The sequence below is a fragment of the Haliotis rubra genome, unplaced genomic scaffold (assembly GCF_003918875.1).
Source record: "Haliotis rubra isolate DU_JTF1 unplaced genomic scaffold, ASM391887v1 Scf1895, whole genome shotgun sequence".
Lineage (NCBI taxonomy): Eukaryota > Metazoa > Mollusca > Gastropoda > Lepetellida > Haliotidae > Haliotis > Haliotis rubra.
The window spans coordinates 37,084-53,572 of record NW_025765886.1 but is presented as its reverse complement, the minus strand read 5'-3'; the positions used below and the strand labels follow the sequence as shown (position 1 = coordinate 53,572).

The following is a 16,489-nucleotide window of genomic DNA, read 5'->3' as shown; positions in this document are numbered from 1 at the left end:
AGTTTTATGAAAGTATCATACAACTGGTACTTGGTTATTCAAGCTTTTAATACAGTCACATTATTATTAAAACATATCCCAGGAAAACAGATAATAGATATGTGAAGACTGATACAATAAACAAAACTCATGGATGATCAATTCGGTTAACAGCTGTCAACGACGCAGACAATGGTGCCGAGTTACCGGAAACAGCAACAAATGCAACGTAAGTAAAGCGTCAGTCGTCTCACTGTACGTGTGACATGTCAGGTTTTATATTTCACCACCAATGGCTATATGATTGTTCTTTAGGTAACTACCTCAAGTAAAGAGTATGTTATACCAAATGAACGTTTCATTCATTGAAGTGGTTTGAAAATGCGAGTTAACACAGCTGGTCAGAAGACAATAGTTAACTCTTCCATTCAGAACTGTTGCGAAACGCTACCTGCCAATGAAACGTTGTTGGGAACATTTATAAATATTAGTGTTTGGCATAATAAGTACAAGTGGCATCTCTTCTTAATGTTAACACTGATTTTATTAACCCACGGGAAATCATCACATTTTTAGTAGCATAATATAGTAAATTGATTGTCAGCTCTTTATAACTTTGTCGTATCAACAAACCTGACCAGAGATAATTCACAAGAATCATTATTCAAGAAGACATAATATTAGTTCGGGTTGCTGGTGATGCCCAAAGCCAGTTAAGTTCATGACATACGAAGTCATTCACTGTATCAATTATGTCGCATCTAGAGTTGAAAACTGAAACTCAAAATAGGGAAACTATCACTGGGCTAAATTGTACATTTCACATGTCACATGTAATAATTGGTTATCATTGTATATATTAATGTATTCCAGTGTTGAAACCCGCAACCATCAATAACTTTTGAAAGAAAAATAAATGAAATTGTTGTTCTTTTAGAAACCATAATGTACCCCTAAACAACATGGGACATTTAACAAGTAAGTGTTTACAGTTGTCGTCTCCTGCCCTTTACCACCAATCTGCTGGTATACTCGAGTGGTGATCATGGAGTGTTGCCTGGTCTGGGAGGTTCAGTAATTTCAGTGAGAATATGGCGTGTTAGTTGTATATTCTTACTTAATGGAACACCATGATTATATGTTCAACCGAACACACGAAATAGTAAAAAGAATTATTTGTACCCCATGATACAAATGTATTTGCACGACAATCAGTTAAGACAACAGGGCAGATCCTAATAACAGTGTAGACATTTTGGACCATAACATAATGTGTTCGAACATTGAATTCAGTAGGGTTACGCCTTTTCTCTTAAGATGTGTACGCGCTGGTACACAGAACCATGGAGGGTGAGCCAGAGCATTCTGCTGTGGAGACCGACGATGAGGCACCAACACAGCAGTCGGATGGAGACGGTGTTGTCAACGTTGGTGATCCATACGTCGTGCCATACAAGGCACCTCAACGCCAACCTGCTGTAGGTGGTGTTGTAAACGCCGATGATCTATACGCCGTACCAGACAAGACACCTAAACATCATCCTGCTGTTGACGGTGTTGTAAACGTTGCTGATCTGTATGCTGTACCAAACAAGTCAAAGGAAACACGGAAGGAAACATGTAAGTATGTTTGACGTTTGGAGTATGGAGTACTGTTTCTCGGTGGTATACAGTACTGTCTGACCGGGATTTGTTTGTTATACGCTCAATATAGGTCGGGTTGGTATTGGTCGGTGACATGTTTAATTTGGCAACTGAGATGTTGAGTGGCCAGGCTCGGTAACAGGGAACGCTGGGTTAGCTTAGTGGTTAAAGCGTTCGCTCGTCACGCCGAAGACCCGGGTTCGATGACCCACATGGGTTTAATGTGTGAAGCCCATTTCTAGTGTTCCCCGAGATGATATAGCTCGAATATTGCTGACAAGGCATCGTAAAACCAAACTCACTCACTCGGTGCCATTGATGATGATGTATACAGATCGCGCAGGTCGTTATTTTGAATGGCAATCACTGGAAAGTTTGGTCCATTCTAGATTATTTAAGACCTTCCCCGTAAAGCGGGAATGGTGCTAAGTGAAGCATTTAGAACAAACATGACCTGGCTGATTGTGCATCATTATAGCTGTGGTGCGTCAAAAGGTTGTCATAACATTAACCATTGGTCGAGGGTCAGACTCGACTATCTCTAGGTTGCTATTCCTGACAGACATTTTGTTTGTGCGATATGTGGTAGAAACAACATGGACTGAATGTGTATATATGGTATAACATATTGGTGTTGCAGATAGTGTAGAAATCAACAGTGAGTATAGTGAAATCTGAATGGACGAAGAGTCACTGTTTTGGTGCGGCCAGTGTGTCGGACACTTAATGAAACCCTCGCTTACCCAAGGGACTGCAAACGGAGGGACTCATGAATCGTGGGATTGGTGGATCATTACTGCGCTCCGCCCAGACACGGTCTGTCGACCCTCGGTTCGAATCCAACATACGTTCTGTTTAGGATGCGCGGTTTGGCAACACGTTATCTGTTGTTAAAATGTGTTAATTTGTCATCTGCATCTAAAATCCGAACTAAAACGTTAAGAAGCAGCAGTAAAACCCGACTGACTCACTGACTCACTGACTCACTCGCTTTACAGTCGGGTTTGAACTGTTTTTTAGCAACCCATGCGTGTCGTAAGAGGCGATTAACGGGATAGGGTGGTAGCGCTCGCTGACTTGGTTGACATATGTCAGCCCGTCGTTACTGCGTAGATGGATGTTCATGATTTTGGTCACTCAATTGTCAGGTCTTGACTCGATTATTTACAGGCTCTGGAATAATGTTGCGCGCGGCGAGCAAACACGCATTCACTTAACCCTAAGTATCGTGCGCAATATCCCACCATTGTTGACTGGGGCGTAAGCCATTTTCTTCAGTGGGGCTGTGGAGTAGCCTAGTGGTAGCCGAAACTCGGGTTCGATTACCCGCATGTGTAATGCCCATTTCTGGTGGCCCGGGCCGTGATATTGCTGGAATATTGCTAAAAGTTGCATAAAACTAAACTCACTCACCTTTACCTGTCTTTGACAAATATGTCAGATCTGTTGTATATATAGATGACAAATATATTTTTCCATTTTTTTGGGTTTGATCTATTTTTAGAGTAGTCAAACATATATCTTTATATATCGTTGCTTCTGTTTTACGTCCATTTCTGGTGTCCCCCGCCGTGATGTTGCTGGAATATTGCTAATAGCGGCGTAAAATCAAGCTCAGTCAGTCAGTCAGTCAGTCTGTTTTACGTCACTTGTGATATTGGGTGTCTCGTCAGACACATTATATTAATATTTTTCAACACTTATGCTCTTACCAACAAATCCATATTCGTTTTGATGTTATGACTATGAGTATTCCACCAGCCAGTTTGGACAACGAATTTGCACGCTCCCTTCACGTAACATTGCTTTTAATCGTATCTGGAATGTCAAACTACAGGAAAACGACATATGATTAAATGTTTCGTCATTCAATATAAACAAAGAATATGTTATCAACCAGGAAAATCGCCTTAGAATATTTGATCCGAAACGAATGTGGAAGCTGATATAACAGGAAATATTACAATACAGCTGTGTGTGTGTTCAGTGGAGTTGTTCGCCTCAGTATGTCTCGGGGAACACAACTCAATTGCTGAATGATATAGAATTCATACATAGTGAATTGTGAATTTCATTTGTAGCATTCATCTGTTATCAGCAAGGCGGTTTGCATTGCTTCCTCGGTACGATTGTGTTTCTGACAGACATTCGAGATGTGCACAGTTTCTAAGGGAATTATTATTAGTGTGGTAGCGACAATCTGTATTTCACATTAGCAACACTACATAACTTTGATCATATATTTCAACATGTGTTAATGTCAAGATCTCTTCTCAAAGAAGTGTATAAACAGTTAGAATAAAGGTCCCCTCTATGATGTTGTCAAAGATGTACATAGGTGATACTCTTACAATGTATATATGTTCAATGTAAAATATACATTTTCCCACTTCTGATTTATGAACATTTTCCACAAATACATTGCAGTTGTGTTTCACAAATCATAAGTGTTTGATGGGAAAAAATAAAACAACATGTTCATGTTGTCCCACCTGTTACATCAACGATTACTTTGATGGATATGAGTTCCACTGCCATGGGCCCGGTTTTTACATTGCATTGTCCTGTATTGTAATAAAGGTTTTAATGCTTATATGTTAATTCCTACCTGTGATAACCTAGCTGTTTTGCTGTCCTTTGTTGACAGATTTAATAAAGTAACTTTATTAAGTATTAAAATATATATTGTTATAGTCACGATATGGCTGCAATATTGCCGATGTGACGATGTGCGCCGATGTGACGATGTGTGCTGATGTGACGATGTGCACCGATGTGACGATGTGTCTGCAACATTGCCGATTTGACGATGTGCGCCGATGTGACGATGTGCCTGCAATATTGCCGATCTCGTCTCACTCACTCACTCCACTGGCATGTAGTAGCACTTTCATATCTGCTTTCAGCAATGAATTAAGCACACCTAAGCTACAACTGTATGATATTATTTTAATTTGCACAAAATCGTACTGATATAAGAACACTTTAAACAGTGTGACATCAATTCGGAGTTAAACGAAAAAGATAAAAACAAAATTATAAGCGTACAATCGCAAATCGAAAGTGCAATATTTTGTACTTGGGTTTACTTCCCAAGAAATGAAGCAGCCGGGATACCGAACCCAGTCAGAGCGGGTGGGTGAGCAATCAAGTGTAACGTCTGGTTCATTTGCATATGTCCCCACGGCTCATTATGTGTGTATATATAGAGATGTTGGGTTTTGTAAATACATGCTCATTTTTTGTGTATAACATTTTGCAATCAACAGACACCATAACATGTCATGTGTACAAGTATCACACCTGCCTGTCTGTGTAATTATATAATGTGACAGGGAACGAACTCGGGCCATACATCAATGCATATCGTTTATGGTGAACAGCCTGATAGGTGTTAAGTTCAAATTGCATGTGGTCAGTGATCGAAGTTGTGTATTGAATATTATCATTAGTAGACAGGCAGGCAGACACATAGGTGTCAATAAAACAGACATTGAGTTTTGTCTGTGACAACGACATATCTATATCACAGTTAGACATTCTGTCAACGCTAAATAATGACATTGCTTTTAAGTATCGAAGTGAGAAAAGGACTCGGTAAGAAGAACGTGTGGCGAAATAGACAAATGAAATTATATAAACAGCTAAATCTGTAATCTACTGTGATAACATATAAAGAGCTCGCGCCTGTGGAATATCAACAAAACATTGGAAAAATAGCTCAAACCAAAGCCTTCACCGAGTATTCACCGGACAACCAGCTTCCAAGTTGCGCGAACCTATTTCATTGCACATGTGCCATGAGCGCAGCCCAGGGCAGCGCAGCCCAACTGTTGAAACCACTTTCCCCCCAAGCGCTGGGGGAAAATTAGTGAATCGTTTGAACTCCGATTTCGCGCGGTTTTTTTCATCGCGTTACATTTTTTCATTCGCGTTGCAATTTTGATGATTTGTTTCGGTAAGTCCATACTGCATGTGACCTTTAAATAAATTGTGTCGTCATTGTCCATTCATTTTGTACATATAATATGTAGATGCTGATACAATAATTTTTTTGGGTGATGATGAAATCAACATTTTTTTCCGATGTATCGGATAACATCTGCCTGTCTTGCCAGCAAGAGTCTGAAACTGACAGGACGCGATACATGTTTCAAGAACAAATTGAGAGGATACCTTACTTCGAAGGTATATCACGAACTGAATCCTTCTCCATCAGGATCAGGCACCTAGAAGTTAAGTGCCATGGAGTATTAATATTGGCTTGTTGTAGAAATATGTTATTGTGTTCTCCCCTTGTGAGTTCCATGTGTTTTCAAAGCATATTGGTCAAGTGATCAAAGCTGGGACTGCGAAGAAGAGACAACTCTGGTTTGTTTTATTCATGTCTGGGACAGAGAGGGATAAATCCAAGATATTGCAACTGTTGACCATCAGCACACTCTACGTGAAGGTCCGGGTTAGGATATTGACCTTCAGTAACCCATGCTTGTCGTAAGAGGCGACGAACGGGACCAGGGGGTCAGACATCGGTTCCCAATTGCGCAGATCGATGCTCATGCTGTTGATGACTGGTCTGTCTGGTCCAGACTCGATTATTTACAGGCCGCTGCCATATAGCTGGAATACTGCTGAGCGCGGCCTTAACCTAAACTCACTCACTAACTACTTGAAGGATAGCTTACATTTGCTCTACTGGTACCATCCTCGATAATCTCCAGGGTATATGTAAATTAATTGCAAGTTTCTCTTGTAGACCTTTGGCGGCTTGTACATGTATATTTTATCAACATGTGTATGTATTCTTTGTATGTAAGAGATGAGGCATACATAAACAATTTTTTTCTCTTATATCATTGTGTGAGGTTTAATTTTACAAACTGACAGTGACATACTGCGATTTACTTACATTCTTTATAATCTATACGATATTAGCGTCTTTGCCGATACATTTCTGGTGTATACTGAATATTTCAAGGAAAGTGCTATTACGCTAGTCTGTGACTAACATAGAGAACATTCATAGCTTGGCACTTTGTTTCATCTAGATTTAATGCTAAAAAACATACGTTATCATACGAACATACATTTAAATTTTGTGTAATACAGATTCCTTGTATACACATAAAACAAAGAGTCATGTGAAAGGGCGTCATCAAATTTCCCGAACAGAACGTTTGGAATCTGAACTGTTCAATATAGGGGCTGATCATTTGTTATCTGTTACCAGTCGTATCATGAGATACCTGTCACAGAGGAAAGGACAGGTGATGGGGCGTGGGCGAAATATCTGAAGACCACGTTTGGTCACTCAACAGCTGGATAGAGATTGATTATTGGCTATACCGTTGACAGTCGATGTGCTGGGTTTCAGCTTCATCAACGCAAGCTATCATGTAACAGTTTGTGTATTGTAAACATACATAATCGTAACGATCTGTGAAATATAAACATAAGGCAAATAGGAGAAGATAGATGTCAGAGATCGAAAACACATTTTAGTGTTTTTCGATAGGTAAAACAAAGTGATTGAAATCCAGTCATTGAGTAGAGACAGTATTTATTTTTATATACATTTTACGCACACAACTAGTACATAAAAGATACATGTTAACATAATCTTCACTTTGATACGAACGAATATCCAAATTAAAGTACACGTATTATAGAATTCAAAAAGTGACACGATACTGAATTATTATAATGTATAAACTTGCAGTTTAACCCCCCCCCCCAAATATTTATGAAGATTGGCGTGCCTATATTTATACTGAATGTAAACGAGGTTCATGAGATTACAGATGTGCATGCATGCATAAACATTACAAAGAGGGGCGTGACTCCATAAAGCAGGTCGTCCAATGATATAACAGCGCATCTGCTTATTTTACACTTGTATTACAGTGCATATATTTCTTCATACATTTTTTATATTTTTCACAAATTATTCATAACATAGGAAATCTGTATAGGTGCAAGTCGCTGTGCATAGTCTGTCTTGTTTTTAGCCCTGCATGGCAAGCGCAGTAGTAGGCAATTAGTAAAAGCATCCACGCCAACCTTAAACTAATTAATCAAAGATGAAGCTAGCGAGCTGTGTCGTCTCCGGCCTTTCTTCTCGGGTACATCCCTTGTTCAAGCACAGATAAGTAGTCCCATCCCAGCAGGAGCATGTCTACCATCAACTTAGTCGTAATCGAAATCAACTTTTGTTGAACAAGATCGAGATTACCATCATGCCACGCTCTTTGTCCTGCCGTAAATGCAATGGTCAAGCGCTGACAGATATTTTGTTAAGCAGCCGGCGCAAGCTGACCGTGGCTAAACCATAAAGAAAATCAAACCTTGTTAGGTAATCATCTTCTTACCACCTACCTCGTGTAGTAAACCTTGTCAGCATAGGGTAGATAACGAATATGGAAACTTCAACTTTATAGAAACTTGATAATGACAAACGAGCAGAGCTGTGGGGTATAAAATCCTGGGTTCTTCCATCTCAGGCACACTTGTTTAAATAAACCCTGGATCTCACAGCTCTGCCTCCTTTCTTGTTTCAAACTTTTAAACTTTATTATTGTTTATGTTTCACTTGTTATTTCTTTGTAATTATCGTCTGGAAAATGTTAGAGTTAGGTTAGAAGCATTCCTACAACATTGAAGCACTTTTTCATTGCAAATGCTAGTTCTAGATAACCGATTAATTATTAGGCACTTTCCAGGGATATTTATTTATGCACATTGCGTCGTGGGCTCCTCAAGTTTATGTTTTTCATGTACAAACGAATATTTCTTTTCTATGTTTTGACACACATGTGTGTATTCCCAGCCTTTGTTTTTCTTTTATTCATTTGCGTGGTAGATCTGTATATGCAGGTTATATGCTCGTTCAGTAGCCTAGATTCTAGTAGCTTAGTCACAAAAACAGTTCCGAGAGTTTATACAATCATTTCCAGCAAAGACGAAGTTTATGTATTTTACTATAGTCCGCCGATGAAATGATAGTCGTGTATATTTACCTCAGATACGCGCTCACATGATAGGTATAACAGCCAACATTTGTGTTTTGATATTTCTCCAACACTATAAGAATTTGAATACTGATGTATTAAACGTTCCGTTCCGCGTGCAGTTGTATGCCGTACAAAACAGTTTATACGTGAATCACATTACCGTAATCAGTAGAAAATGGTATTGTCTGCTCTTCATATTACCAGAAAATATACATTCAAATCTGTGTAGTTTGCAATTACAGTCTTCGTTCCGTATTTGTTTAGCTCCGTAATTTAAGAAATACGCGTAGCCAATAACAACAGCGCCGTCCTGGTAATTATTACGTATTCATTTAACTAAGTTACTGTCTTGTTTTGTAAAGCACAAAAATGTAGCATTACATATATTCTAGGTCATGGCTTAACTCCGTATATGTCGAAATTACACGTTGCCAATAGCAACATCACCGTCGAAATACATTTACCGTAGTCACCCAAATAATTCAGGATGGGACAAAGAAGTAGTACTCTAGCTAAAACTATATCGTCTGTCCCCGTAGTTACACATATTTATATCACTCCCCTAGTTCCACTTACCGTATCTACCGAAATTATTGTATTGAGAAAATAAATGTTAACATTACAGTTTGAATGCGTACAGTCAGTCAATACCGGAGTTAAATGGTATATGTCAAATCTGAGCACTTCGCGCCGTTTACCGTATTTGCTCAAGGCATTATGTTGATAACGGAAATTACTTAAACAAGTCATAAATCGTTGCCGTAGCTAATGCATTAAGCGCGACATACCGTAATAATGGTAAAATCCTGCCGTAGTCAATACACTAAGCGCGACATACCGTAATAGTCATAAACTCCTACCGTAGTTACTTGCATTATGTTTCTGTAAGCAGTTACCGTACATACCCTGTTGTAACACACATTGCTTATATTACCGGACTTAAACTGTATTAGGATATCATTGATTACTATTTCTATTATTGTATGTCATTATTATGTATGAACTGATGTATATTGAATGTCATGCAAGGACACTTGCTTGAATAAACCTTGGATCTCACAGCTCAGCCTCCTTTCTTGTTTCAAGGTTTCAAAGCTTGCTCCCTATAGCTAATTCCCCCAATCGAGGCCTGACAGCACCTTTAGCACTCCTAGCGCTAAAGGTCGTCCTAACGGACACAAAAAGAAAGGCTGTCTTAATTGGTGGAGACGTTCGATCCTCGATGCCTGGAGCCAACCCTGAAAACTACAAGTTGAGACTGCGCAGTTTCCGTGAGAAGGTCCAAACACCTAAGCCCCCAACACCATCTCCACAGCCTAATACAACAACTCTATGTCAGACGACACCATCACCCACTTTATCAACGGATGAGACACGGTCAGACATCACATCACAGACCCTTGACAGTTCGCCTCAATGCAACCAGCAACATCCCACAACAAAGGCGCAAGTACACTTTCCAAAATACAACGGACAACAGGATGCTGAAAGTTTGTGGGTAGATTTTGCCAACTTTAACATCCTCCATGGACATTCAGACTACATTTCCTGTAGAATTCTGCCATTCTACTTGGACGACGCTGCTGTATGGTTTCTCTGCCTGCCTGAAACCACACAACGCAACATGCAGTCACTGAAGGCAGCCTTCAAACAACGTTTTCGGCGTTCCTTTGACGTGGGTCTTCTACACATAGCACGGAAAGAGCAGAAAACGATAGAAGACTACATCACCAGGTGCAATCATCCATGTTGCACTCCACATTGCCACAATCTGTGATAGTAGCTATTGCAATCAATGGGCTACTCCCACAGATTAAGCAGTGGGTGTACACGAAGGAGCCAGCAACCCTGGACGAGGTTCGCCACCAGGCACAGCTGGCTGCACAGTCGTAGGCTCCCAGCACAGCAGAGGTCGGCCTGGTCCAACAAGTTGAACAATTAACAAACTTGGTGGCAATGCTGATCACAACAAACAGGGCCTGTGCTGTACAGTCAGCAACTCCTTCAACTGGTCTACAGCAGCAAGAGCCTTGGGAACACCACCACAGACAACAGACACCCTCCTCACCAACACAGCAGCAGTACAAACCACCAGCAGAGCAACAGCAGTACCAACCACCAACCCCATTGCCACCACCACAGCAACAGCAGTACTAACCAGCACCAGCACCAGCACCACCACAGCAACAGCAGCACCATACACCACCAGCAGCACAACAACCACAGCAACAACAGCAGTACCAACCACCACCAGCACCACCACCACCACAGCAACAGCAGCACCATACACCACCAGCAGCACAACAACCACAGCAACAACAGCAGTACCAACCAACACCATCACCACAGCAACAGCAGCAGTACCAATCACCACCATCACCACAGCAGCAGCAGCAGTACCAACCACCACCACAGCAACAGCAGCCGTACCAACCGACACCACCATCACCACCACCACCGTCACAACAGCAGCAGTATCCAACCCCACTTCATCAACCATACAGCTCAGCGCAGCAACACCCACCACCCAGCCCCAGCAGCCGACTATCGACTCCACAGCATATTCAAGGCAGATGTCGCGGATGTGGTGAGTTTTTTCGGTTTCCTCACAATTGCCCTCATAGAAACACAATATGCAGCTACTGCGGTATAACTGGTCACCATACTAAAGTTTGTATGCGTGCATATTATGCTCAAGGTAGGCAGTCACAAAAAGCATGCACGCCTGATTCTCAACATTCCGGGGTCAGGCAAGAGTCAGATTTTGTATCTCTTGTGGCACCCTTGACAAAGAACACTGTTCATGTCAAGGTGAAACAAGTCAGAACATTAGCTCTTGTTGACACAGGTGCCTCAGTTGGCTGTGTCAGCATGGGTTTCTTACGCCAAGATAGGTATCAAACCCTTTCATTTAGGTCCATCTCACCTCACTGAAATCATTGGTGTAGGAGGTGAAAAACACTCTGTGCTAGGTTCTATCTCTCTTGACATCAACATAGGTCACATCTATCTTTCTCAAACCTTTCATGTCTTCCATAACCTACATCACTCACTCATCTTTGGCATTGACTTCCTTGAGTCCAACAAAGTCACCATAGACCTGCCCTCAAAGTGCTTACACATACACGAAGGTCTTGTGTCTGTCTCTCCTGCATCAATCAATGGAGGTTATGTAAGGCCATACAAATCTGTTGTCATTCCTCCACACTCTCAAGCTGACATTCCAATCAAAATTTCTCATTGTCAACAAGGTCACGTTTTTCTCTTGGAACCCATCCCAATGCTAAATGACATGGAGCTCCAAGGTGCAAAATGACTCATTACAAACCATCCCAAATCAGTTTGCATGAGATTACTTAATGCAAGTGACAGCCATGTCACACTGTTTTCTAAAACTGTCATTGCTGCTGCCTCAGAGATTGACCCTACATCTGTCCTTGACCTCCCTGACACGTCTGATTCTGACTCTCCTTCTTCAAGTGCTAACACCACACATTCACAAGACATTGAATTTGATCGCAGCGATGCTGATCTCACACAGGAACAACGAAAACATTTACATGCATTTCTACAATCACAAAGGTCTGTTTTGCCACAGATTTGTCAGATTTAGGACACACTCACTTACATCATCACCAAAATAGATACAGGTGATGCCAGACCCATTAGACTCCCTTTTTACAGACAGAATGCAGCCATTAGGAAAGAATGCTCTAGACAAGTACAAGAAATGTTAGAAGCTAATATCATTCAGCCTAGTTCTTCTGAGTGGCACTCTCCTGTTGTCATGGTTAAAAAAACGTCACTCTTCTTACCGTTTTACCGTAGATTATAGACGCCTCAATGCAGTTACCAAACCCATATTTTTTCCTCTACCACGTTTTGAAGATGTCGTTGATGCTGTAGGCGATAGCCATGCCAAACTTTTTAGTGTCCTTGACTGTGCTAGTGGCTTTTGGCAAATACCACTTCACCCTGAAACAAAACACAAATCAGCATTCATTACACCTGATGGAGTGTTTGAATGGAATCGCCTCCCCTTTGGTCTCAAAAATGCCCCAATGGCACATTTTCAGAGGCACTTAAAGAAATGAATTGGCGTTACATATTGATATATGTTGACGACATCATAATATTTTCCAAAACCTTTTCGGAACATCTCAGTCACCTCAAGGCAGTATTTCAAAAGATCAGAGAAGCAGGCCTCACTCTAAAACCCAGTAAGTGTAAAATCGTCACAAAACGAGTCACCTATTTAGGTCATATCTTCAGCAAAGATGGCATCCATGTTGATCCTTCAAAAATAGATTCTGTCACACACATCTAACCTCCTAAAAATGTCCATGATGTGCGCCATTTCTTGGGCTTGGCATCATATTATCGCAAATTTGTAGCCAACTAACTGGTATAGCCTCCCCACTGTTTAACCTTTTAAAAGAAGATGTGTCATTTGAATGGTCTGACCATTGTCAGCAGGCATTTGAAAAGCTGAAACAAGCTCTTACAACTGCACCTATCCTTGCATACCCTGACCAAACAAAGCCCTTCATACTCACAACTGATGCATCACAAACTGCAATAGGGTACATTTTAGGCCAACTTGATTCACCGGGCAGAGAACGAGTAATCTGCTATGGCGGCCGCTCTCTCCACACTACAGAAAAGAATTGGGGAATCACACATTTAGAATGCCTAGCCGTCCTAGAGGGTATCAAAAACTTCAGAGTGTATCTTGCCAATGGTTCCTTTTCTGTCTACACAGACCACAAGGCTCTTACTTGGCTAAAGAAAACGAAGCATGACTCTGGTCGGCTTAGTAGATGGTCCCTGATGCTGCAAGAATATGATTTCGAGATGATACACAGACCAGGCAAATCTAACACAAATGCAGATGCCCTATCTCACATTGCACATGCAGAACAGGTACATGAACCGAACACTGAAGACATACCTTCTCCACCCATTTCAACAAAACCATGCCAATATACACAGGTAACTGCCACCGCTTTATCCCCACTCTTACCCACTCCCACTTCACAAACCATATCCCAGTCAAGCAACCCAATGAAGCAAGTGTCATTTCCACACCCCGAGAGCAACATGGGGTCTACAACCTCGACTGCCTCCTCTCAACATTATGCTCATTCCAATGCAGGCACCATGAGGTCTACACCCTCGACTGCCTCCACTCGCCATTCTACAAATTTCAATGCAGGCAACATGAGGCCTACAACCTCGACTGCCTCCACTCACCATTCTACAAATTTCAATGCAGGCAACATGAGGTCTACACCCTCGACCGCCTCCACTCGACACTCTACCCATTTTAATGCAGGCAACATGAGGTCTACACCCTCGACCGCCTCCACTCGCAATTCTTCCCATTGCAATGCAGGCAACATGCGTCTACACCCTCGACCGCCTCCACTCGCAATTCTTACCATTTCAATGCAGGCAAGATGAGGTCTACACCCTCGACCGCCTCCACTCGCAATTCTTCCCATTGCAATGCAGGCAACATGAGGTCTACACCCTCGACTGCCTCCACCTGCCATTCTACCAATTCCAATGCAGGCAACATGAGGTCTACACCCTCGACTGCCTCCACCAGCCATTCTACCAATTCCAATGCAGGCAACATGAGGTCTACACCCTCGACTGCCTCCACCCGTCATTCTACCAATTCCAATGCAGGCTACGTCAGGCCTACACCCTCAACTGCTTCCACCCGCCATTCTACCAATTCCAGTGCAGGCAACATGAGGCCTACACCTTCGACTGCGTCCATATGCACATTCTATCGCAGGCAACACGAGCTCTACACGCTCAAATGCCCCCTCTCATCCACATGCTCATTCAAAAGGTCTACACCCTCGATAGCCTTATTGCACAAACATCAACAAGGTCGACAATTCATATCTCGTCCCTCCAGTCAACTAGTGTCTACATGTTCAGACAAATGATCTCTTTTCTCTCAAGAAACCACTCTACAGCACACTCAACACACCAAGTCCAAAACTGCATCACATTCAAATACTGACAATCGACGACTTCATTCACACAATGTTTCTGCAGAAGACACCTGCAGAGATGACGTGTCATCCTCTATATCTGTAGACTTTGTCTACAAATCAGGTCCAACCCCCGACCTGGTCCTATGGTTTTCAGTATAGGCACTGATCTAGACGATGAAGGCTTGGCAGAAAAACAATGTAAGTCATCTGACCTTCGTCCAATCATTGACTACATTGAGAAAGGTGAAATTCCTTCCACCTATACAGATGCTCAAGTGAAGAGTCTTGCAGGCCTTTCCCAGGAGTATGACATTCGTATTCTGTACCATTTCTATCATGCCAAGCATAGAGGTCAGAAAAACAACCGCCCTCCCATGGTCCCACAACTAGCTGTCCCCGTTCGCTGTCGCAAAGAGCTTCTTATTGCTTACCATGATTCCAAAGCTGGTGGTTGCCACTTTGGACGACTGACTGACTGAGTTTGGTTTTACGCTGCTTTGGACAAGACGCCACACGTGAAACAACACTCACTAAGTATTATTGGCCAGGCCTATACCAGGATATTGAGAATTATATCAAGTCCTGTGATGACTGCCAACGCTCCAAAAGAAGGACAAATACCAAGCCAGCACCAATGGTGCCTATGCCTATTGAGGACACATTCTCTCGTGTCCATGTTGACATCCTTGGTCCACTACCTGAGACTAAAGAAGGCTACAAATATGTTCTCCTTGCCGTTGATTCCTTCTCTTGCTGGACTGAAGGTTTCCCAATGCGCACTCAAGAAGCATCTGAGGTTGCATCAGTCTTGTTTAATGTTTTCACGATTTGGTGCTCCTCACACACTTCTTACTGACCGAGGTAGGCAGTTCACGTCCAAGTTGGTAAATGCCCTTTGTGAACTCTTGGATATCAAACACTATTACACATCATCCTATCGTCCCCAAACCAATGGCATGTGTGAGAGGAGGAATAGTGTAATAGAACAGGCTCTCCGAACATATGCTGTCCCTGACCAAACCAACTGGGCCAAACTCATTCCATGTGTAATGATGGCCATGCGCAATGTACCTTGTCAATCTACTGGGTATTTGCCACACTACCTTCTGTTTGGGAAGGAAATGAATCTCCCTTTTGACACTACCTTACTGCCCAAAACTACTCTTGGCAAGGATGCACAGGGTCATCTGCAAGATCTCTAAACAAACCTCAGTGTGGCTAAATCACTTGCAAAGGACAACATGTCTGCTGCACAGGACAAAAGCAAGGGTTTTCAGGATATCAGAGCCAAGGAACCTTCCTACTCTGTTGGCGATCAGGTTCTAATGACTGATCCCACAGTCAAAACCGGCCTTTCACCCAAACTATCAAGGAAATGGATAGGGCCTTACAGAACCATTTGCATTGGTCTAAACCACACATACAAACTCATGAATGCAAGCACAAACAAGGAACATAAATCATTCATACATGCCAACAGACTCAAGCCTTATTCACCTCCCACTCCTCGTATGGAAGTGTCACAACCAACCCACCGAGCATCTGGCAACATCACTCAGTCAACATCCTCCGAGCCTGACAATGCACATAGACAAGGCTCACAAGCAGCTACTCCAAGTCCGTCAACATCCTCACAGCCAGACAATCCTATCACAACACAGCACATGTCAAGCCAAGAACCAGATAAGGAACCAGACAACACCCACTCATCATCTCCCCAACAAGATGATCAACTGTAAGCGGTAAAACGCATTCACAAAGCCAAAAAGCGCGATCAGGAGAAACCCTTTACTTAATTGAATGGGAAGGTTACCCACAGCGTACCTGGGAACCAGCCTCTAA

General features: G+C 42.1%; 1 protein-coding gene across 1 annotated transcript; it reads left to right on the top strand.

Annotated features, from left to right (window-relative positions):
* Positions 1–192: 192 nt before the first annotated feature.
* Positions 193–2,352, top strand: LOC124274254. Its single transcript, XM_046709596.1, has 4 exons — positions 193–208; positions 917–957; positions 1,297–1,599; positions 2,264–2,352. Exons 2-4 carry the CDS (start codon positions 942–944, stop codon positions 2,299–2,301), a joined length of 357 nt encoding a protein of 118 aa, XP_046565552.1. The 5' UTR covers positions 193–208; positions 917–941; the 3' UTR covers positions 2,302–2,352.
* The last annotated feature ends 14,137 nt before the right edge of the window (positions 2,353–16,489 follow it).

Coding starts and splice junctions, on each gene's coding strand:
- LOC124274254 (XM_046709596.1), top strand. Junction 1,600..2,263: donor GGAAACACGGAAGGAAACAT/GTAAGTATGTTT, acceptor TTGGTGTTGCAG/ATAGTGTAGAAATCAACAGT.